General features: G+C 41.1%; 2 protein-coding genes across 2 annotated transcripts in view; both read right to left on the minus strand.

The window, feature by feature from the left end:
- PHOSPHO1 (phosphoethanolamine/phosphocholine phosphatase 1) overlaps positions 1–25,143 on the minus strand; it is a 65,761-nt gene that overhangs the window by 36,154 nt on the left and 4,464 nt on the right. The window contains exon 2 of the mRNA XM_033917428.1: positions 21,144–21,288. The gene's annotated coding sequence lies outside the window, so the exon portion shown is untranslated. The remainder of the gene's footprint in view (positions 1–21,143; positions 21,289–25,143) is intronic.
- The window catches only part of ZNF652 (zinc finger protein 652), a 73,462-nt gene continuing 60,185 nt past the window's right edge, over positions 11,867–25,143 (minus strand). The window contains exons 4-5 of the mRNA XM_033917424.1: positions 21,144–21,288; positions 11,867–15,638 (exon numbers count right to left, since the gene is read on the minus strand). Coding sequence (XP_033773315.1) covers positions 15,127–15,638; positions 21,144–21,288 — 657 coding nt within the window. The 3' untranslated portion in view covers positions 11,867–15,126. The remainder of the gene's footprint in view (positions 15,639–21,143; positions 21,289–25,143) is intronic.

The following is a 25,143-nucleotide window of genomic DNA, read 5'->3' on the forward strand; positions in this document are numbered from 1 at the left end:
AGGAAGAGCATAGATGAATATGAAGCTTCAGTTCTGTATTTTTAAGCTGTCAATTTTCCCCTTTTTATACCCTTCACCATCCAAGGGAGTTGACGGTACATCTCCTCCACAGCTTACCCTCAAGCTCTTCTCTGTGGCCAGCAGGAGTAACTGTAGTAGCTTGACATCTTTTATTCTTCTCTAGGACTGAGCACATATTGTATGATGTGCTCATCTGCAGCCAGCCTTATAAATCAAATTTGGTTTTCTAGCACTGTGTCCATCCCATTAATTTAAAGTGAGAAAAAAGCCCAATATCTAGCTTTGAAGCCTTGATAATTGGTACTACTGCTTACAATTTTCATATCTCTGTTACTCAAATCTCCACTTCCTGATATGCATGTACAGTAAAACCTTGGATTGCAAGTAACTTGGTTTGCAAGTGTTTTGCAAAACATTTGATCAGATTTTAACTTGATATACAAGCAATGTCTTGCAATACAAGTACATACAGTATACACACATCACAACTGGGCCGATGGTTCTTCTCTCTCTGACGCTGCGGGAATGTAATGATTGTTCTAAATGAGCAAGGTCTTGCAATACAAGTACTTATAGTATTTGTATTAAAGTTTTTGGGTTGTTGGGTTAAAGTTTCCATTATTTCCTATGGGGAAATTTGCTTTGATATACGAGTGCTTTGGATCCCAAGCATGCTTCTGGAACGAATTATGCTCGCAAACCAAGGTTTTACTGTATATGTTTCTATGTATTAGGAAAAATCAAAAAGCAAAAAATATAAATTAGCTGATTGTAAATATTTGCTCTAAACCAAACTAAAAAGAAAACTGACCAGCTCAGTTTCAATACATAAGTTCATGTAATCCTTTTTCTTCTTCTCTACCCACTATTTTAAGTTCTTGTAAACTGTGTCGAGCTCCATTCTCATGGAGATGATGCGGTATATAAACTTAAGGTTTAGATTAGATTAGATTAGAAAGCAGCTTGAATGTGAAATGAAGGAGCCAGAAAGGTAAATATGAGTGAGAGGTAGCTTTACTTCTCTTTCTGGGTCAGTGTCCCAGTTTGTTTTGTACTGAGTGGATAGTGCTGTCCCAGTTAGAAAGCCATCCTCTCGATGCACAGCAGTACTGGTTCTAGACGAAACCCTTACGAGATGCCTCTTCAACAGGCTAATTTGTGGCCTGAAGGTGGGCAGTGGATTTGTAATCCTATTTCTGAATAATCAACTGCTTTTGGTTCTGTGAAGCTGCAGCGCTTCTCCCTTGGTTGCAATAGGTTTCATCATATCAGAGTGGTTATGGTCCTGTCTGATAGTAAACAGTCCAGAGGGAAATGTTCAGCATTGTCATGGTACTAGTTGGAAAGAAGAGTTCCACAGGGTTCTGCATTCTCTGCCCTATTGTTTAATCTTTACCTGCAGTTGTTATCCACTTTCATTCGCTCTTATGCCATCTATTACCACCTTGGCAACAGAATTCAGGAATGCATAGGATATGCACAGAGGATCTCTATATAGGAAGAGGATAGAATCCAACTGAAGCAAACCTTAAATGACCTTACAGCTTGAGTGAACTCTGACGGTAGCTTCAGAGGTTGGAAAGAAAGACCAAAACAAAACCACGTACAAGTAGCAGGAATTTTTTTACCTGTATACAAGAAAAAATCCAAAACTGGTCCTAATGTTCTTGTGGACTGGACCTGACACGGTCCGTGTTTCAAAAAACACTTCTTCTTCAGGGGTCCCGGATGGTGGTACGTATAATATAAAAAAGGGGTTCCCTGATTGGCACAACTTAAAAAATCAGTATAGTTTGCTGGGCCTATGCTTCCAGACAGATTTGCTAGGGCATCAGGCAGCCAAGTGGTATAAATTAATATCTGAATAAAAAATCTAAAACTAGTCTAAGAGACATTTGAAGCATTGAAATAAAGCAACAAATTTCTGCTACTCATGGCAACGGATTTGGACTTGGAGGATGAGATGTACAGCGTCAGCATCTATGAGACAAACATGTTTTTTTTGTTGCACAGAAGTTTTTGTACCCCTGTTAGATTACAAAAGTTAGATAGTTCAAAATCTAATAGATGCTGGCACTGTCATCTAGACATAGGGACACTGGATAATCTGTTGTTCTATTGTCCTTTGATACTCAATTTTTGGAAATCTATATGGGGACATATTAATTTGATTCTGGAGACTGCAGTTCCCCTGTCATATGAAGCGGTAATCTGTGGGACATTGTTATCTCCAACACCTCCACTAGATAGACATAAAAGCAGATTACTTGGTATAAATTCCTGCTCCTTGTATGTTCCACTGCAGTTTTGGTTTTGTTTTGTTTTCTGCTTCGCACTTTTTCTGCAGTTTTTGTTGGTTCTTTTTTGTCTTGCCTTTGGAAAGAAAGACCAACATCGGGCAGATTTCTAGTCTAGGTCCTTTAAATGGCAACCCTCCCCTTTAAAAAAAAAAAAAACCCAACCCAACCCATATCAGAATCAAGGCTGGAGTGGGTTTCAATGGCAATTCCAGTAGTTGAGAAGTAGGACCAGTGCTGGGCAGACTTCTATGGTCTCTGCCCCCAAATTAGCAGGGAGAGACAGAGATTAAGTTTATCAGGGCCAGATTCTCAAAGGCTGCCTTTAACGTGGTCGCTAAACCGGTTACAGTGGCAAATTACAAAACAGCCGGCGGCAGCGGCAAAGAAAGCAAATAGAATGTTGGGCATGATAAAGAAGGAAATCACGAGTAGATCGGAGAGGGTCATAATGCCGCTTTATAGAGCAATAGTCAGACCCCACTTGGAATACTGGGTCCAACATTGGTCCCCCAACCTAAAGAAAGATATAAAACTGCCGGAGAGGGTGCAGAGATGAGCAATGAAGCTAGTAAAAGGTATGGAGAAACTGGAATACGAGGATCGACTTAAGAAACTGGGATTGTTCTTCCTTAAGAAAAGGAGACTGCGAGGGGATATGATCGAGACCTTCAAAATACTGAAAGGAATCAACAAAATAGAGCAGAAAAAATTATTTACATTGTTCAATTCGACACGGACAAGAGGACATGGAATGAAGCTAAGGGGGGACAAGTTCAGGACAAATATCAGGAGGTTCTGCTTCACGCAGAGAGTGGTTGACACCTGGAATGCTCTCCCAGAGGAGGTTATTGCGGAATCCACCGTTCTAGGATTTAAAAGCAAACTAGATGCACATCTCCTTTCGAGAGGCATAGAGGGATATGAGTGACTAAAATTACGCCAGGTGTGTGGATCGCCGGACTTGATGGACCGAGGGTCTGATCCGGAGAAGGCACTTCTTATGTTAAACTTCCTAGCAGTCTCTGATTCTGACTTGCAAATGGCCTCATCAATATTTAAACATGCACTCCGGTGGATTCTTCAACATTGCCGAGTGATTCTCGAAGTTTAAGTTTATATAAATTTGATATATAAATTGTCTACGCGGTATCCAAGTGTGATGTTGGCTTTTGATGACCAAAAATCAGCGACTGGTCCGGGGGTTCTGGTACTGTGAAAAGTGCATCTCTGGCATACATTTTGACTGTGGCTCATGAAAAAAAACAACCCCTTCATGATTCACAAAAATTATAGTTTGTTTTTTTTGGGGGGGAGGGACACAAAAGCACGCTTCTTGAGCGTGTGTATTATAACCGTGTCTTATGTGTTTCTGGATGTGGTTCATGATAAAATTTGACATTAAAAACAAATTACAAGATTTACATGAAATATAGCAGTTTGGGGGGAAGAAAAGGCATGTCTTATGCGCGCTTGTTGAAAGCAGACATTGCATCTCCCCTCCCATCCCTTCATCCAGTAGCTCTGGCACACCTATGATTGACACACCGCTTATAGCGTTGCTTTTCACAGCACATTTACGTCTCTTTCATAGTATATTCTGCGCATATACGACTCATCTCATGTAAGTTTAGCGAACCTTCACTACTCTCCGCCAACCTCAACTGCACGCGTGGTTTTTTGAGAATGACTCGCTTTTTCAAAATCACTACAATAACGGCTGTGATAGCGGCCCATTGGTTTTTACTGCAACGTTTTGAGAATCTAGCCCTCGGTGTTTAATCATGAAGAGGAAGGAGCCTGTGCAGAGTGCCAGTCAACTGGATGGACGTTGCCGGTCTTTATCTGATGCCATTTGCCATCTGTACTTGAATAGTAGCATTCCCTAGTCCTTCTGGGCTTTAACTGAGGCCTTTTTCTCCACCTATTTTGTTTGTTGGTCTGTGCTTTGAGTTTTTACTATCTCCCAGTCTCCAGAAGAGAGTGGACTTTAGATGATTAATTTTGGTCTTTATCTGAAGCCATTTACTAGATTATTTTGTTTACAGATGCCTGGAATGCCCTCCCAAAGGAAGTGTTGGAGAGGAAAATGGTGATGGAATTCAAAAAAGTGTGGGATAAACATAGAGGATCTCTAATTAGAAAACGAAGAATGTAAATTAAAGAGCTAAGGCCGGTACTGGACAGACTTGCAAGGATTGTGTCCCAAACGTGATGTTTAGGTGTAGGATGGGCTGGGGAGGGCATCAATGGGAATTCCAGTAACTTGGAACATGAGGATGTTAACTGGCCAGACTTTATGTTAGATACCCTGCAAACAAAATGGTTGGATAGGCTGGAGTGAGCTTGGATGACAACTTCAGCATTTGGAACCTAGGACAATATCAGGTGGACTTTACAGTTTATGACACATAGGTAGAACTGATAAATTACATAGCATCCATTTTTATGTGCTATAAAAGTATTATTTCCAGGGTCAGAGAATGGGCATAGCAAGATTGGCACTTCTGTGTGTATATAAACAAATACAGAGAAAACTAAAAAAACTCTGTGGAGTGACGATGTTCCATTGCAAATGCTAGCAGTGTCTCACTTCCGGTTCACCACACAATTGTTTCCCACGTACTCACCTTTATAGGACCCCCAGGGACCCCTGAAGAAGACTTTTTGTCAAAACGCAGACCGTGTTGGGTCCTGTATCTCTAGCGGACTAGGTCCTTTAAGGCTCTTATGTGGATGATTTACTTTTATGTGGATGGAATTATTTTATGTGGATAATTTTAGTGTACTTTTGGAACTTTGATACTTTCAAATAAAGTCCATTTGGGAACATCATCACTCCACAGAGTTTTTTGGTTTTCTCTGGATTTTCTTCTTTGGGGATATTTGGGGGTCAATTCCTTTTGTTTTTTGCCTATAAACAAATACATGCATACATACTGATTCTTATGGGCATAGACATCTTTACTTCTGCTTTATATAAGGAGCACAGGTTATCTTTATAACATACATGTCACATATGCATCTTTGCGTCCAGTTATAAAATTAACCTCACCATGACAGCTCAATGGGTGTGACCTTGTTCTCTCAAAAGTACTGCTAGTGCTCTTAACACCTGCATTATGGTCTTCCTACTGGTATTTTTAAGAACATAAGAGCCATACTGGGTCAGACTAATGATCCATCTAGGCCAGTATCCTGTTTCCACAGTGGCCAATTCAGGTCGCTAGTACCTGGCCAAAACCCAAATAGTAGCAACATTCTAGAATCCCAAAGAGTCACAAGATTCTGGAATCTCAGAGGAGCAACATTCTATGCTACCAATCCCAGGGCAAGAATTGGCTTCCCCCATGTCTGTCTCAATAGAAGACTATGGACCTTTCCTCCAGGAACTTGTCCAAACCTTTTTTTAAAACCAGGTAGGTGTATACTGAAATGTGGTTTGAAGTTCTTTTTTAAAGTATTGGTGGTACCTCAGATAACGGGAGCTATTTCCATGTCCATCTGCTACATTATCCCAATGGCGGAGCCACATTGGCCTGGGGCCCGCCCAGCTTGGACTCAGACCCTTCCCAAAATTGTGGCACTCTTACTGGCAGGGATCCCTAAACCCCCGACGACTGAAGATTTGTTCCTCTTCAAGCAATAACCAGACAAAAAACAAACAAACACCGAGTGCTTCAATGAATTGGGACTAGTCTTTATTGACCCCAACCTAAGCTGTGTTTTGGGGCACAGCGTCTTCATCAGGAGTCATTAGATACAGTAAAAACTATGTAATTGCCAGAGTATGCAAATAATCCCAAAACAATCCTGAATCTGAGTGTGTTTTTTTGGTTGGTTATAATCTGATGTGCTTTGACCCTCTCTGTGTTTTTGGACTACTCCTCGAGCGCCAGCACGCTTCCAAACAGCAGCTGGCAGAACTTGCGTTGAACTGACACCGATAGTGGCCCCTCTGCACATGCTCAGTTTTCACACATGGGCAAGCACTGAGCATGCACAGCTTGCTGGCAGCAGCGTTAGCTTGAGGTACATGTCGCTGGCTGCCATTTGGAAGCACATTAGCTGCTCGAGGAAGAAATCTTCAGCTGGTAGGGCTTGGAGATTCCCACTAGCTCAGTTATTTAATATTTGGATTGGGGGGGTAGGGGGGGGAGGGAAGGGGCAGAAAGTGGAACCAGGGAGGAGAGAGTTGAGGGTACAAATTCTATGCCCACTCACCTTGTGCTCAGGCCCACTCCAAATCAGCCATCTGGCTATGTCCCTTCATTATCTTAGTCTCAAATTATATCTTGTGATAGTCATATTATATTTCTAACTTGTTTCCATCTTTCTCGGTTCATTCCCACCCATCCATTTACCTTCCTTTTATATAGGATGGCATATTAGTAGTCATATTGGTCCTGGAAAAAATAATATTTTTCCACTGATACCTTTTATTAGACCAACAAAATTACCAAAGGTATTAACGTAGAGCAAAATCTTTTCCAAAGGAAGGAAAATGGTAAAACCAGAGGGCATAATTTGAGGTTGAGGGGTGGTAGACTCAAGAGTAATGTTAGGAAATTCTTTACAGAGAGGGTGGTTGATGCAGGGAATATGCTCCTGAGGGAGGGGTGGTGGAGAGGAAAACGGTGACAGTTCAAACAAGTGTGGGATGAACACAGAGGATCTCTGATTAGGACGGGTACAAGTGGATCGATTTTTCGCTCCGTCAAAAATTATCAAGACTAGGGGAGAGTCGATGAAGTTACAGGGAAATACTTTTAAAACCAATAGGAGGAAATTTTTTTTTCACTCAGAGAATAGTTAAAACTCCGCGACTCCTCTCATCCAATTCTTCTCCAAGGCATGATCTACTTCCCGCAGAACCCTCAACAGAATACTTCTAAATCTCCCTTCCACAAAAAATCTGAAATACAAACATGTTTTCCACTCCATGCTCACCTTTCTAGGCATAAAAACTTGGAATGACCAGGACAGAACCTAACTACACTATATTCCAGAAGAAACTGAAAACTCATCTAGTTGACACTTAAATCACCTATATCCTCTCCTCCCCCTCCCCCCTCCTCTTCTCTTCTCCCTCCCCTCCTCCCCCTCTTTAAGTCACCTTCAGCCTACCTAGGTATAAGCGACGCAGAAATAGAAGATTAGATTAGATTAAGCTCTGGAACATGTTGCCAGAGGATGTGGTAACAGCGGATAGCGTTTCTGGTTTTAAGAAAGGGTTGGACAAGTTCCTGGAGGAAAAGTCCTTAGTCTGTTATTGAGAAAGACATGGGAGAAGCCACTGCTTGCCCTGGATCGGTAGCATGGAATGTTGCTACTCCTTGGGTTTTGGCCAGGTACTAGTGACCTGGATTGGCCACCATGAAAACGGGCTACTGGACTTGATGGACCATTGGTCTGACCCAGTAAAGCTATTCTTATCAAAGAACTAAGGCCAGTACTGGGCAGACTTTCACGGTCTGTGTGCTGTATATGATCATTCAGTTGAGGATGGGCTGGGGAAGGCTTTGATGGCTGGGATGTTTTATGGGCTGAAGTGAGCTTTGATGGAGACTCCAGTAGATAGAACCTAAGCACACTCCCGGGCCGAGCTCTGGGTTTCTGGCCCAGAAATATCTAAAGAAAAGGACCATTTAAATTAAATGATTAATTTATAAAGCGTGTATGGTTAGGCAGACTGGATAGACTATTCGGGTCTTTATCTGCAATTAACTAGCTAGTCTCACACACCTACACATGTATTGTAACAGGACTCCTATCTTAGCTGATACCATTTTAATGCACTTTTCTGACTTCACATTCAATTTTCTTCAAGTTAGTCCCCTCATTTTCTGTCCAACTCCTGCTATTCTATCTTATCTGCCCATATGTTCCACCTCTGCTTACACCCTGTGCTTGTTCTGATATTGTAAGAAGCATACCCTGCCTTCCTGGATGCGGTTATTTGAATATTATTGTGTATTACCTAGATATGTCTAGATTGTTCTTACTGTACAATGTATTGGGTGACTTTATTCAACAAGGCAGTTAATAAATCCTGATGTTAGTAAGCAAATAAATAAATGTTCTTTCTTCAAATGTGTCAGAACCCTGAAGTGAAAGAGAGAAGCTCACTTTGCAAAGTCAATAATGCTGCTCTGGCCCCTGTCTTTCCTCCCTCTCACTGCGAAAACAGAGTCAGACTGTACCTCTTTATTTTTAGCTTGCAACATTATGTGCTCTGTAATTTTAGGTAAACTGCAGGGTGTGTTTGTGATCTTTGTAAACTTTTCTGCAGCTGCATATTTACAGTATATAATTTTCAGACTTTTGTGGGTCCCAGAGCAAAGCTAGTAACATCAATAACTAAAGCACTGTCTTAGTTCAATTTACTTTTGCTGTCTTGCAGTTTCAGGCTGTTAAATGCCTGGCCCTCAAAAATACTTTTCTGCAAAAGGCTTAAGAAAAGGTTCCAAATGCGTCATTCGTTGCACCTGGGCCTCCAAAGAGGCGCCTTAAGTTAGGTGCTGGTAGGCGCATTACTGGCGTCTAACTTAAGTTGAAAACATAAAAAAGCATTTTAAAAGGAAAAATGTATGCTTACGGAGGAACTTTATTATGCCTAATGCCACTGTAGGTGAAGGACGTAAGAAGACTTGAAGCGGTCAAGAGGAGGGCGACAAAAATGAAAGGAGGCTTGCGCCAGAAGATGTATGAGGAGAGACTGGAAGCCCTGAATATGTATACCCTAGAGCAGTGGTTCCCAACCCTGTCCTGGAGGATCACCAGGCCAGTCGGGTTTTTGGGATAGCCCTAATGAATATGCATGGCGCAGATTTGCATGCTGTCACCTCAATTATATGCAAATCTCTCTCCTGCATATTCATTATGGCTATCCCAAAAACCCGACTGGCTTGATGGTCCTCCAGGACAGGGTTGGGAACCACTGCCCTAGAGGAAAGGAGGGACAGGGGAGATATGATTCAGACGTTCAAATACTTGAAGGGTATTAACGTAGAACAAAATCTTTTCCAGAGAAAGGAAAATGGTAAAACCAGAGGACATAATCTGAGGTTGAGGGGTGGTAGATTCAAAGGCAATGTTAGGAAATTCTACTTTACGGAGAGGGTGTTGGATGCCTGGAATGCGCTCCCGAGAGAGGTGGTGGAGAGGACGGAGACAGCGACGGAGTTCAGAGACAGTGTGAGAGTTCAGAGAAGTGTGTGGTATGAACACAGAGGATCTAGAATCAGAAAATAAGATTAAATATTGAACTAAGGCCAGTAATGGGCAGACTTGCACGGTCTGTGTCTGTATATGGCCGTTTGGTGGAGGATGGGCTGGGGAGGGCTTCAATGGCTGGGAGGGTGTAGATGGGCTGGAGTAGGTTTTGACTAAGACTTCAGAAGTTGGAACCTAAGAACAGTACTGCGCAGAGCTTTGGATTCTTGCCCAGAAATAGCTAAGAAGGAAAAATTTATTTAAAAAATTGAAATTGAATCAGGTTGGGCAGACTGGATGGACCATTCGGGTCTTTATCTGCAGTCATCTACTGTGTTACTATACTAGGTGCAATTCACGTCAAAGGTAGGCGACGGAAATGTAGGCCTTGAAAACCCTGGCCTACATTTCCGGCGCCTACCTTTTCCGAAGCTGCGATTCTAGAAATGGCGCCACTGTGCGATTGACACACAATTGACAATCATTTTTAAGGCGGCCGCCGCTAACATCTCCATTTATAGAATCTGGGTCAGAATGTCTTTGTCCTTGGTGGTCTTTTGGGACTGAAACAGTGCAATAGAAATATAGTTTAGATTCGTCGACTTTTGCTTATGGTTGGACTTGTAACTATAAAACAGGAAGAGAATGCATCACATGAACAGAATAAGGCGCAGTAAAAACTCCCATGCAACTCCCACAGCCATACCTTCAGTCCATACCTCACCTTCAGCAAATTAAAACTCCAATGCAAAGATATGGCCTACTTCTGAGGAACGGTGTCCTGAATCAGCTGCAAGTACTTTTACTGCTATTGAGGCTTTTCCTAACTCTCTTAATCAGCCATTAACTCCTTTATTGCCTTTACCTAATCCAGTTAGGCGTCCCTCTGACTCTATACATATAGCTCCAACTTTAATTGAACCATCTTTGAAAGAAATGTTGTCTGTAATCAACTGCATGGAAAAATTGTTAACTGGTATATTATCTCAACTCTGCAACTTCATGGAGGTTTCAGCTGTGAAAGTGCCAGAAGCTACCATTGTTAAATTAGAATCTACTGTTTCCCAAATAAACAATGTGACTTCAATGGCTTCAAGGACAATTTGAGTTTAAATCTTAAATTGTAGAATATGGAAAATAAGACTCAGAGCTAAGAACTTGCAAATACTTAATTTTCCCATTACTGTGTCCTTCTTTAGATTCTATAAATATAGGTACTACTGTATAATGTATATTCCATCAAGTAAAAAGGCTGTTCATGAGGAAGACATTGTGACTTCTGATAGTTTAGATATTTCAAAAATTTTAGAGACATCTCAGGAAGTTATTTCTAGAAGAGTCACTGTTAGTCTCCTTCCATTCAGAGGAACATAAAAGGAAGATTTTGAAGTTGTATTTTCCAAAGAAGCAAGTCCCTTCTCGTATCTAGACCAACTCAAAAAAAAGGAGGAAGGCATTGCTACAGCTGAAGTTTAGCATTGGGTGGTATCTTCTTACAAATGTTTGGTCAATTATGCTGGTGATGGTATGCTTGATTGGTAATGATATGATTTTGAGGATTCTTCTCAATTAGAAACATTTATTTTGGATAAAGAGCTGATTAATAAATAGATTTTATTTTATTTCATTAGGTTTTGATAAAATATAAGGTTTTAAAAATGTGATTATAATTCTTGTTTCCTAGATGCTGATTGTCTTTTTCAAACAGACATAAGACTGGTATTGATCCTTCTTCTTGCTATAGTATTGCTTTATGAATGATTATTATTTATGGATTTCTTGAATAATCTTTTCATCTTGGATGTACTGGCCATATACATAATTTAAAATTTAATTTTAATAAAAAAGAGAACAGAATGTTAATGTTTATTTAGAATTTGATATACTACCAGGCTGGGTAAGATCACAGCAGTTTACAAAAGTAAATTAAATACATACAAATCTTTAAAAGAAAGAAACTCCATAAAAATGTTAGGCAAGACCTGTCACAATTATTTATTTATAGTATTCATATGCCACTTATAGCCTAAAGGGACCTTTTATCAAGCCGCGGTAGGGGTTTAACGCGCGTAATACCGTGCGTTAAACCGCCTACCACGCTAGCCACTAACGCCTGCATTGAGCAGGCGTTAGTTTTTTAGCCGGCCGTGGGGGTTAGCGCATGATAAAATGTCCGATGCGCTAACCCCGCTAGCGCGGCTTGATAAAAGGACCCCTAAGTCAGGGGTCTCAAAGTCCGTCTTTGAGGGACGCAATCCAGTCGGGTTTTCAGGATTTCCCCAATGAATATGCATGAGATCTATGTGCATGCACTGTTTTCAATGCATATTCATTAGGGAAATCCTGAAAACCCGTCTGGATTGCGGCCCTCAAGGAGGGACTTTGAGATCCCTGGCTTAAGTGGTTTACATTCAGGTACTCAAGCATTTTTCCCTTTCTATCCCAGTGGGCTACAAGAAGTCATACTAAGGAACCGATTTTGTGTGACAATAAAACTGTAAGGTTCTACAGAAGGTGGTCGAAGTCAGTTAAAGAATGTATAGGGGCTGAAGGAGAAAAAAGTAGTCATTGAGGGACCTGGGGATGGAGGAGGAAAAGAGGTTAATGTGTCAGTGTGGGAGGCACGGAAGAGCAAAAAGAGTTCAATAAAGCAGTGTTGTTTATGGCTGGAGAAGGAGAAAAAAGGTCAGAAAGGGGATGTAGGATGCTGGAGGAGGAGTAAGAAGTCTGTGAGGGTATGGGGAGGGAATGTCATTTTTAGAGCAAAATTCTTGCAGGTACCATTTCTGGCCCTTACATTTTTTGACCAAAAAAGAGAAATAGTTGAGGCTTGCTAATTGCGTTCTGATTTGTTGTGTATTTAGAACTGACCATTTCACAGTAAGATAGCTCTGAATCCAAACTTAATCTGTTCCAGAACCCCGTTCGCATTCCGAGACAATTTTTCCCATTGAAAATAATAGAAACTGGATTTAACCGTTCCTTGGTCTCACAAACTCAGCAAGATCTGGCCCCCCTGGCAGAGACAGCAAAATCGGGCCCCCACAGCATAGACAGCAAGATCGGGCCCCCACAGCATAGACAGCATGATCAGGCCCCCACAGCATAGAAAGCGAGATCGGGCACCCCCAACTGGCATAGACAGCAAGATCAGGGCTCCCCAACCAACATAGACAGCAAGGTCAGGCCCCCACCGGCATAGACAGCAAGATTGGCAACAGCAACTGCAAGCACTGCTCAGCCCAAAGCTTCCCTCCCAGGCGGAAACAGAAAGCTGCGTCAGAGGGGAAGCTTTGGGCTGAGCAACGCTTGCAGTTCCCGTACGTTCAGATTCCGGGGCAAAATTTAATTTAAAAAATAGTTTGGATTCCAAGTTGTTTGAGTTCTGGGGCGTTCGGATTCCAAGGTACCACTGTATTTCCTCTGATGTGCCTAAACATGGCTTGTTAGCCACCAAAGAACACCCATATTTAATTAGCCATTCCTGTTAGTCCACCTGAATGTAAAAAAAATGGAGGTCAACCCAATAGCTGCAAAGAGTATTTTTTTTTATTAGACGTAATACATTTTTGAATAGCTTTCAAGAAAGATGCACTACAATGAACTGAAGAAGAGAGTGGAACTATTTAAAAGCTAATCAAATATATATTAGGTTAGTCCAATAAAAATGTCCTCTCTAATTTTTTTTTACTTATTTCTATACTTCGACCCACTTTAACTAAAATAGTTCACTAAGCAGCACAAGGAAGTATAACTGATTAACCGCTTTCAAAGTTTCATACCATTACAGTAACTACACATGCTAAAAATAAACCTTAATTACATCATAAAAATGTAACATAAGTGCTACCAATAACTGTGTCCCCCCCCCTGCTGGACATGCATATTTTCCCCAGTTTCAAAGACAAACTGTGGGAAAAATCCATTATGTCTTTACTATAAGAGAGCTCTGTTCCATTCTTAGAATTTGATCTCTTAAGTAACACTTCATTGACAGAATCAGGGCCGACTTAACCTATGGATCAAGTGAAACCCAGGTCCAGGGTGCTGATGATAAAAGGCACAAAAATCCCAGTCTGGTCCACCTTCAAACTGAGAGAGATAGATGCCAGACAGATTTTGACACCCTTTATCATCAGTGGCCTGAGCCAATGCCTCATCTGGCTCAGCAGAAGGGGAGAGAAAGAGGGGGAGATACAGGATCACAGGGGTGGGGGGGGGGGAACAAAAGAGATGTCAGACTGCGTGGGTGGGAGGTGCCAGTGCAAAAGTTGGCTCAGGGCACCATAGTCCTTTGAGCCAGTCTTGTTTAAAATTAAACATGCACATTATAGGGCAATTTCCAAAAGGCCTTTACTAGGATAAATGAGCTATTTGAAAACTGTCTACCCTTCCTTTGGATATGTGCTGATAATTCTTATGACCCTGGGCGTCACTTAATCCTCTATTGCTCCGGGTACAAAATAAATACCTGTAAAAAGGCGGTATACAAGTCCCATTCCATTTCCCTTTCTTTTAGCTTATGTGGCTACCAGGACCTATGGTTTTCCTTTGACTACAATATATCTGCTCTTTGCTACTCACTGCCCTACTTTCCCCCCCTAAGATCAGTTCTGCAATCAACTCTGTATCCCAAACCTTGGCCGTGGAATGAAATACAACATTTTTATTTTACTTTCCAACAACCTAGAATGGGAAAAGATAAAATGGAGCTCAAAAACAATTAAAAAAATGGCACCTGACATATTTCAATTACAATCCAAACATAGTCTTGGTGCCAGTAAAGGACTTTTTGCATTGTATGAGGAGAGCTGGGCAATCTTAAAATGAGATCACGGGCTAGTGAGCTTCCAGGTATCTGCATCTTTATGATGGTGGTTAGAAAGATAGCGTCACCTAAAGAAGAGATTTGGATTATTATAAATCAAATTGTTATTTATAAAAAAATAATGTGCCTGGTATACAACATAGGTCCGACTACACTGAAAAACTTACACACTCGTCAACATACATTTCATTTTAAAAACAGTACTATAGAAGTCTATACAAAAATTCTAAAATAATTTCTGTAATAAAATAAAATGTGTGTTAGGAGAACGTACACAGAGGACAGCATTTTTGTCATCCTGTATAATGCTTTGATATACTGTGACAAGTGTGACACCAAAAACTGGAAAGCAAAAGTCCTCATCACACACTGGGAAGCAACTCGGGGTTAGTATAAAGAGAAACAAGGCCTGTTCCCTCTTTGAGGGGAATCGTGTAAGATAGAAAAGCAGGCATACCTTATCAGCTGATATGAAATTTATAAAATTCCAGAAATCTTGGTAGCTTACATTTAAAAAATGTCACCTAAAAACAGAACACATAATGGAAGTTAGCTACACAGAAGCCAGGTAAGGTTGAGGACCACAGCATCGAGTCTTCATACAAATCATGGCCTCCAGAACTTCCACCGGTGATTAATGCTGAGTGATAAACTTGGTGATGCTGGATTGCTAGGCTCTTGGTCAGCAATCAGGATGTTCTCATAGTCTTTCCTTCTTATTTTCATCAGAATAAACGAGAAAAGGCAAAGATGGCAACACAGTTGTTAATGATGATGTGTGGAAGAGTTTTTCTCTGCCAAATGCCGTAGAAAGTTTTCTTCGTTTTGGCCTCTGTGGTTCAAAGGCTCGCTCTTAAACAGAGCAGGGGGTGGAGGAAGGTGAGGAACAGGAGAGACAGGAAGGTGATGAGGGTGAAGAGGATGAGGGTGAAGATGGAGGTGTGAAAAGGGGTGTGGGATGGGCCTTGGAGGCAATGTACTGATAGGGTTCATACTGATAGGTACTGAGCTTGTGGCTGTATTCACCAGAGTTGGGCCAGTGTTGGGTGGGGGTGTCATAGTGAGGGGAATCTGTAGGGACGGTGGCAAATCAACAGGACTAGTGACCCGAAAGCACTTCTCCTTATGTGCCTTCAGCATGTTAGAGAAACGGAAACGCTGACCGCATATATCACATGGATATGGTTTCTCCCCTGTGTGAGTTCGACGATGCCTCTTCATGTTGGGACGGCTGGTGAAGCTCTTCCCGCAAATTTCACAGATAAAAGGTTTCTCTCCTACGACAGAGACATAATAACCATCAACAGTATGGTCACTGTTAAATGAGATATTACTTTCTATGTCACTAAGTCTCTTCCAAAATCAACCCTTTGTTCTAACGTTTACTTACATGTAGAGCTACTTTCCTTGTGTAGTATGGTTTAGGTTTCATAATTAAAGTAGCGCTTAAAAATAAATAGCTAAAGGCCTGGATTCCCAAACATTATTTACAAGTCATGAGGCTCCACATCCTGTTGAAAGCGGTCAAGTGCCTGCAAATGCAAATACTGAAGCAGGGATATTTTTTGGCCCATGGCTCAGAGAGAGCAATATAATTTCTAAAATAATTTCTGGATGGTAAAATAACCCCCAGGAAAAAGCTCACACAGATGAACAGAAACATTAAGATTTTAACCCCACTAAAAGTGTGAGAAATACTTGGGCAAATAGTTCTCCTTAAGGCATATCCTCCCTAGGTCACTTTAACAGATCCAAACCTTGGAAGCCTAATCAGAAAGGTATGGCTCAGATAAGGAGAATAAAGCTGTTGGACATGGGAGATTCAGAGAGGCCCTGGGATTTGGGAGGGTGGGGGAGAATTGAGGGAATGTACAAATAGGCTTTCACATTCATTTATTTAGTAGTTATATCTGATGGGCAGAGATTAATTGGTTGTCTGGCCTGTTAGACACCAGGCCTTTGTGGTAGTTGCATTGAAGGATTACTTATGTTGAACTGACTTGCCTGACTGAGAAAGAAGACAGGTTTATATTATGTAGTGAACCCAAATGCATGAATAAAAGCACAATAAAAATTTTTCCTTATAGATCAGGGGGAAATTCATCGTGCGGTATTAGGTCTTTAAGTTGCATTAATTGGGCCTTAATGTGACTTAAATGGCCCTAACACTGCTTGGCTAAAAATACCACAGCAATATTGAAGTTGTTGCGGGTTACAAAGTTATGAGATGCAAAATATGCAAATACATGTGTTGCATTTCATTACGATGCAAATACTCTAGTGCAACTTGTGGTAATGCACTGCAAGTCATGTTAGAGCCCAAAAGTCAAGGTAAAATAACTCCAGCTTTTTCTTGAGGTTATTTTACCATAAGAACAAAAGAACTGCCTTACTGGGATAGACTGAAGGTCAACCCAGGTGCCATGTACATAGCTAGATCCCAAGTAGTAAAACAGATTTTATGCTGCTTATCCTAGGAATTTCTCCAAGCCATCTCAATAATGGCCTGTGGACTTCTTTTTCAGAAAATTATCCAAGCCTTTTTTAAACCCGCTAAGCTAAACGATTTCACCATATTCTCTAGCAATGAATTCTAGAGTTTAATTACACATTGTGTGAAGAAGTATTTTCTCTGGTTTGTTTTAAATCTACTATTTAGTAGCTTCACGCATGCCCTCTAATCCTAATATTTTTGGAAAGAGTGAACAAGTGATTTACATCTACCCTTTCCATTCCACTCAGTATTTTTTTAGATCTCTATCATATCACCCCTGAGCTGTCTCTTCTCCACGCTGAAGAGCCCTAGCTAATTTAATCTCTCTTCTTAGGGAAGTCGTCTCAAACCTTTTAACATTTTTGTCGTCCTTCTCTGTACCTTTTCTAATTCCGCTATAACTTTTGCTTTCTTAGCTGTCGCCGCACATTGAGCTGAGGGTTTCAATGTATTCTCAACAATGACACCTAGATCCTTTACCTGGGCAGTGACTCCTAACACAGAACCCAGAAACAAGTAGCTATAGTTTGGGTTCCTCTTTCCCAAATGCATCACTTTGCACTTGCCCACATTAAACGTCAACTGCCATTTTGATGCCCAGTCTTCCAGTCTCATAAGGTCCTCTTCCAATTTTTCACAATCATCTTGCAATTTAACAACTTTGAACAAATTTAATTATTTCACTAGTTATTCCCATCTCTGGATCATTGATAAATATATTAAAAACAGCAGTCCTAGCACAGACCCTGGGGAACTCCATTATTTAACCTTCTCCATTGAGAATATTGATCATTTAAACCTACTCTCTGTTTTCTGTCTTTCAATCAGTTCTTAATCCATAATAGGATATTACCTCCTATCCCATGTCTTTCTAATTTCCTTAGAAGTCTTTCATGAAGCACTTTGTCAAATGCCTTTTGAAAATCCAAATACACAATATCATACGGCTCACTTTTATCCACATGTTCATTCACCCCCTTCAAAGAAATGCAGTAGACTGCTGAAACAAGATTTGCCTTGACTAAATTCATGTTGGCTTTCTCTCATTAATCCATGCTTATATATATGTTCTGCCATTAAGCTCTTTATAATAGTCTCGATCATTTTGCCCAGCACCAATGTCAGAACTCATCGGTTTATAATTTCCCAGATCACCCCTGGAATCCTTTTTAAAAATAAGCGTCACGTTAGCCACCCTCCAGTCTTCTGGTACTATGTTGGATTTTAAAGAAAAATGACTAATTGCTGATAATAAGCTCTGCAAGTTCATTTTTTAAATTCTATCAGCATTCTGTGACTATACCATCCGGTCCAGGCGATTTGATACTGTTCAATTTGTGAAACTGACCCATCACATCTTCTAGTGTACTGACCTGTACTTCCCAACCCTCTTTCTTACTTTCTCTTTTATGAGAGAGACCACATTTATAGATCTCCAGTTCTCTGGGATCACTTCTGACTCTAAAGAAGTATCGAATAGGTCAGAGAATGGAGATGCTAGAACTTCCCTAAATTTTGACAATAACCCTGAATGTATCCTATCTGGCTCCATTGCTTTGTCTTTTAGCTTACCTAGCTCCTCATTTTTCCCAAAATTTGTTCGTCTACCTCATTTCCATTTTGTTTTCTGTATGTTTGTTTTCTGCCGGGTGGTGAATGCAAGGAACAGCTTACCAGCAGAGGTGGTAAAGTCAAGGACAGTATCTGAATTCAGGAAATACAAAGATCATTATAGGAAAGAAAGTGATTTAAAGCTTAGTATCTGGTGTGGACAGACATACTGGAGAGATTGCTTGGCATTTACTTGTTATTACTTTTCTCTGCTTCTATGAAAGTTGAAAGTTTTCAGAAAAAAGCTCCCAAATAAACAGAGGTGTAAATTTGTGCAATTACTTTTTCTGAGTCAATTTTTCAAAGGAAAATTTTTCCCAATGATAACAGATGTAAAATCTGCAGGTAAACAACACATGCATACTTTATACACATGTGCTTTGTTTGTAAGTTACTCAACAAGAGACTGACTGAGGAGGTCCACAGCAAACTATTTTATAAGAATGAGGGAAACTTGATAGAGGTATTGCACATTTATTGTCAATAAAAGAAAAGATTGCTGAAGTCAATACTGCAGTAGTAGAGCATGAATGTCTGTGCAGAAAAGCTTTCTACATTCTTGGAGAGCTTTACTTTGCTCCATCAGATAACATCACCTACTTTTATGGCTGATCTTGTTCATTGACAGAGATATTGGGGGTCATCTTCGACCAGAAACTATCCTTTCATGAACACATTAGCAGTGCTGAGACAAATTTGTTTGGGTTGGAGCCCAAATCTCTTAATATATTAATTCACTCTTTGGTCATATCAAGAATTGATTACTGCAATGCCTTGTTCATAGGAATCCCCCAGAAAGAAATCAGACGGTTACAGCTCATTTAAAATGCTTCAATCAAACTTATATGGAAAGCAAAGAAATTTGATCACGTTACCCCACTTCTTGAGAAATCTCATTGGCTCCCGGTAGCACATCGAATAACTTAAGTCAATTTTATATAAAACCCCGGCTTTTATTGAGTGCGTCTTAATACTGTATACTCTCGCTCGATCACTTAGATCGAATAGCCAACACTTGTTGGTCATCCCTTCTCTGAAATCTATTAATACCCGGAGGCAATATATTTTCTCTGTCGTTGCTCCACAATTGTGGAATTCCCTCCCAATATATATAAGGGAAGAGCGTCTTATAGACAAATTCAAAAGCAAGTTGAAATGCTTTCTTTTTAAAGATGCTTTTAATAATAATAATAATAATAACTTTATTCTTATATACCGCCAACAATCTTGCGACTTCTAGGCGGTTTACAATAAAGAGAAACTGTGCAGGCAGCGACTTACAGAGTATAGCAGTGTACATCTGATATTAACAGCATTAGTAATAGTAACAACAGTTTATATACTGCAGGACCGTGAAGTTCCATGCGGTTTGCAATGAATTAGAAAAATTCCATAAATTGATTGGAGCATTCATAGTTAGTGATTAGGGGTTGACAGTTTACAAGATCAGATTTGGGGGGATTACGAAGGGGCTATTGTCCTGATTCGTTACCTAGGTATTTCGAGAACAGGTATGTTTTTAGGTGTTTCCTAAATTCCCCAACTGCTAACTTTTTTTTTTTTTTAGAACTCCATCGCTATTTTAATTAATTTTCTCCAGATTTTTAGCATTGTCTTTCCCCTCCTATCATTTTTCTCCTTACTTGTCTCCTTTACTGTTAAAATATTGTATTTCTTCCCTCATTTTCCCTTAGGGTCCATTTTGTTTGTTGGTTGGCCTACGTTAATGAGGTCGTCTCCCACTAGGATGGTATCAGGACTTAAAGACATCCCATATGAAGAACGTCTGTCCAGGCTGTGCTTATATTCTTTCGAGAAGCGCAGAGAAAGGGGGGACATGATAGAAACATTCAAATACGTCACGGGACGAACTGAAGTGGAGGAAGAAATCTTTTTTCTAAAGGGTCCCACAACGACAAGAGGGCATCCGCTGAAACTCATGGGGGGAAGATTTCATGGAGACACCAGGAAATACTTCTTCACCGAGTGGGTGATTGATCAATGGAATGGTCTTCCACGCCAGGTGGTCGAGGCCAGTAGCGTGATCAACTTCAAGAATCAATGGAACAAACAGGTAGGGGTACCACAGAGTTATGCTTAAAAAATGGATACCCCAGGGAGGGAGGGCTAGTCTTGAGTGGGCAGACTTGTTGAGCCGCTGGCCCTTATCTGCCGTCATACTCTAAATTTCTATGACTCCCTGTATTGAGAAATGTATTACATGTTTTTAAACCTGTTTATGGCTTTGTATTATGATTAAGCGATCCATCAAATTTTATTAAAACTTGAAACTTGAATACCAGTAACTCTACAACTCACTCACCTCAGTGCATACAGATAGGGTTAGGGATTTGTATATCGCCTTTTGTGGTTTTACAACCACACTCAAAGCGGTTTACATACAGGTACTTCAAACATTTTCCCCAATCTGTCCCGGTGGGCTCACAATCTATCTAATGCACCTGGGGCAATAGGGGGATTAAGTGACTTACCCAAGGACACAAGGAGCAGCACGGGATCTGAACCCACAACCTCAGGGTGCTGAGGCTGTAACTCTAACCACTGCGCCACACTCCTCCCCCTTCAGTGTAAAGCATCCATTTTCTCAAAAATGTCTGTAGCTTCCATTCTGACAATACATGGTTTACCCACATAATTTCTACCAGCATTTCCTTACCAGTGTGTGTCTTCATATGCTCATCAAAGTATTGCTTCATGTTGAAGTCCTTGCCACACCACTGGCACATGAACTGCTTGTGTCCAATATGGATACTCATATGAGATCGCAGCTGGTACTTGTACTGAAATCTTTCATCGCAGTTCTGCAAAAAGAGAAGAGCAACTCATGGCTTTTCCACAGTGGTACACACAGTCTCGATTTTGTACAACACAGTCTCACAGCAAAAGAATATTAAATATGCCAGGAAGAAAGGGTTTAGCATCCATTTTGCTACAAAACCATAAGACTTCTGTATCTGCTCTCCTTGATGCCAGCTAGATACTATGGAGACAATTAAGCAAGTATTTCTGCTCTGGGAACAATATTATAGTTTCTTCTCACTATGTCACCTTCCTGGTCACAGGCTCACCAAACTGAATCTGTGCCACTTTTCGAGACACCCGCAGCATAATCAATCCTATGAAAAGTATTTATAACTGAACTTAAAACAATATTATTTGAAAAAAAAAAAATTTTATGTACTCATAAGAACATAAAAGTTGCCTCCACGGGGTCATACCAGAGGTCCCTCGCGCTCAGCGGTCTGCTCCCGCGGCGGCCCATCAGGTTTATGACCTGTGAAGTGGTACCGGACTATTCCTATAACCTACCTCTGCTTCTATCTGTACCCCTCAATCCCCTTATCCTTTAGGAACCTATCTAAACCTTCCTTGAACCCCTGTAGCGTGCTCTGGCCTATCACAACCTCTGGAAGCGCGTTCCATGTGTCCACCACCCTCTGGGTAAAAAAGAACTTCCTAGCATTTGTTTTAAACCTGTCCCCTTTCAATTTCTCCGAGTGACCCATTGTACTTGTGGTTCCCCACAGTCTGAAGAATCTGTCCCTGTCCACCTTTTCTATGCCCCTCAGGATATTGAAGGTTTCTATCATGTCTCCTCTAAGTCTCCGCTTTTCCAGGGAGAACAGCCCCAGCATTTTCAACCTGTCAGCGTATGAAAAGTTTTCCATACCATTTATCAGTTTCGTTGCTCTTCTCTGGACCCCCTCAAGTACTGCCATGTCCTTCTTGAGGTATGGCGACCAGAGAAAGAAAGACCAGTAGGGATCCTTAGATCCTAAGAATCTATCATCAATTACTGCAGACTTAGGGTTCCTTTTACTAAGCTGCGATAGCGTTTTTAGCACGTGCCGAATTTTAGCACGCGCTAAACCTGCGCTACGCGGCTAGAACTAACGCCAGCTCGATGGTGGTGTTAGCGTCCAGCGCAGCTTTGTAAAAGGAGCCCTTAGTATTATCATATGGCCATAAATCTCTGTGAAATGATACAAATTTTCAAACCTTAAATGTGCAGAGCACCCAAAAGTGTCAGTAAAAGGTTGTGGGTCCCGTTTCATGGAACCCAAGTGAAAAGCTCCATTCAAAGCAACATGCTATAGTGAGCGACCACGTTGCTTTGAATGACTGTGGATGCCTTACAAGCCTGGGCTACTCAGCACCAAAATGGCAGATGGATTTTAATGTGAGAAAGTGCAAAGTGATGCACATAGGAAAGGGCATACAAAACTATAGCTACTTGATGCAGATCTCCCCATTAGGAGTCACCACCCTCTCTATTTAGTGTACAGTGGCAGCCAAGAAAGTAAATAGGATATTATGAATTATTAGGAAAAAAATGGAGAATTTAAACAGAGAATATCATAATACCTCTTTATTAATCCATGATGCAACTGTACCTCAAATATCATACACAATTCTAGTCACTGCATCTCCAAAAAGATATTGCTAAGTTAGAAAAGGTACAAAGAAGGGTGATTATTAAGAGGATGGAACAATTTACCTATGAGGAAAGTCTAAAGCGGTTGGGGTTCTACAGCTTACAGAAGAGACAGCTGAAGGGAGATAGGATAGATGCCTGTAAAATAATGAGCAGAGGGGAAGGGAGGGATGTGAATCCCTTGATTACTCTTTCCAAAATTTCAAGGACTAGGGAGTATGCAATGAAATTACTAAGTACATTTAAAACCCATTGGAAGAAATATTTCTTCACTCAATCTACAAGTATAATTAAGCTCTGGAATTCACTGTCACAAAATGTGGCAAAAGCCATTAGTGTAGCAGAGTTTAAAAAGGTTTGTATAAGTTCCTGGAAGAAAAGTCCATAAACCATTATTAAGGTGGACTTGTAGGGGGGTTAAATCCCTGCATATAGATTTTACACAGAGCTGAATACATCTCCTGCAGAATTCAAAGACTATGCCTGGTCCATATTTGCTCCTTAACAGGCATTGTCTGTGGCTGAGCTGATGCGACTTGGCCTTATTTCATCATAGCCCTACAGTCCAGGGCATGTGCAAGATGATCCTCCAGCCACCATGGTGCCAGAACTCTCTGAAGTTCTTGGAATTCTACCCGAGGTGACATTAAGGAGATATTTCTAGAGATGCTCAGGAGGTTGAACAGGGGGTGGGGAGATATCTCATCTCCCAAGATAAGCCTTTGGGCCAGAAGGTATAAGGGAAGTTTCAAGTTTATTTATATTTGATATACTGCATATCAAGAATGTCTAAGTGGTTTACAAACAAGTTAAAATCATATACAGTACTCCCCTGAAATTCGTGTAACCATGACTTTAGTACCAGGAAGAGGTGGCCAGAAAATACCGCAAATTATTGAGTCTGCGATTTGCGAACTGCTAAGTTTACATTAAAGAGTAATATATACAATAAAAGAAGGAGAGCAACAAAGTGATGGCAAAAAAAGGGAAATGACCTACAAGGGAAGGGATTTAAAAGACACATTATAGTCGTTAAAGAAAGAGGCTACATGAAAGGTCAGAGGCACAAGGTCTGTTCCATGAGCCTGAGGCAGATTCCAGGAAGTCTGAGCCTTGCCTGCTCCTCGTTTGTGTACGACTATAGATCAAACATAGGCAACTCCGGTCCTCAAGGGCCGGAATCCATTTGGGTTTTCAGGATTTCCCCAATGAATATGCACAAGATCTATTTGCATGCACTGCTTTCAATGCATATTCACTGGTGAAATCCTGAAAACCCGATTGGATTCCAGGCCTCAAGGACCGGAGTTGCCCACCCCTGCTATAGATGGACTAAATGGCTGACCTACCCCCTCTTTTACTAACGCATAGTGCGGGTTTTAGCACCGGCAGCGGAGGTAACTGCTTCGACGCCTCGTAGAATTCCTAGAGAATCTCGGAAATCTCAGAGAGAACGTGAACTCACATGCCTTGAGCATTCGCAGATGCTCAAGGCCCAGCAAGAAGAGGAGGACGATCTTTGGGCACTGGCACCAACGCACAGGACATGCCGGTGCCGAGGCCTAGATGACAGTAAGAAGCGGCGGGGGGGGGTGCCGAATCACGCGGGGGGGGTTGCTGGATCGCGGGGGGGAGGGTGCCGGATCACAGGGGGTCCTTCAGGGGGAGCAATGCCGGTTCTCATGGGGGGGGGGGGGGGATAGAGCAGCGCCACTGGCCTCGGGGGGTGGGAATGTATCAAAGCAAGTTTTCATTATTTCCTCTGGGGAAAATCGCTTTGATATACGAGTATTTTGGTTTACGAGCATGCTTCTGGAACGAATTATGCTCGTAAACCAAGGTACCACTGTATTAAAAATAAGAGAGATTGTTTGTTATGTAACAAATGCTATCGCTGGTCAGAGTCTCTTAACTCTGCTATATAGCGTTATGGAGCAGCATATATTTATTTAGTTAGATTTATATCCCGTCCTCTCCAACGAGCTCAGAACGGGTTACAGTTTACATTCACAGTGTTACAATAGAGGGTTAATATACATTATGTTGCCATATATCTTCATATAGGATTACTTAGTGATGCTAATGAAGGGTTGAGGGAGTGACTAGGCAAAGCTAAGAAGTCCTTTAAGGGCTCCGATACGAGGAGGTAGGCTGTTCCAGAGGTTTGGTAAGAAATGAGATGAGGATCGTTTCCAGACTGTCTGGAGTTGGAGGGAGTGTC

The sequence above is a fragment of the Geotrypetes seraphini genome, chromosome 13, assembly GCF_902459505.1.
Source record: "Geotrypetes seraphini chromosome 13, aGeoSer1.1, whole genome shotgun sequence".
Taxonomy (NCBI): Eukaryota; Metazoa; Chordata; class Amphibia; order Gymnophiona; family Dermophiidae; genus Geotrypetes; species Geotrypetes seraphini.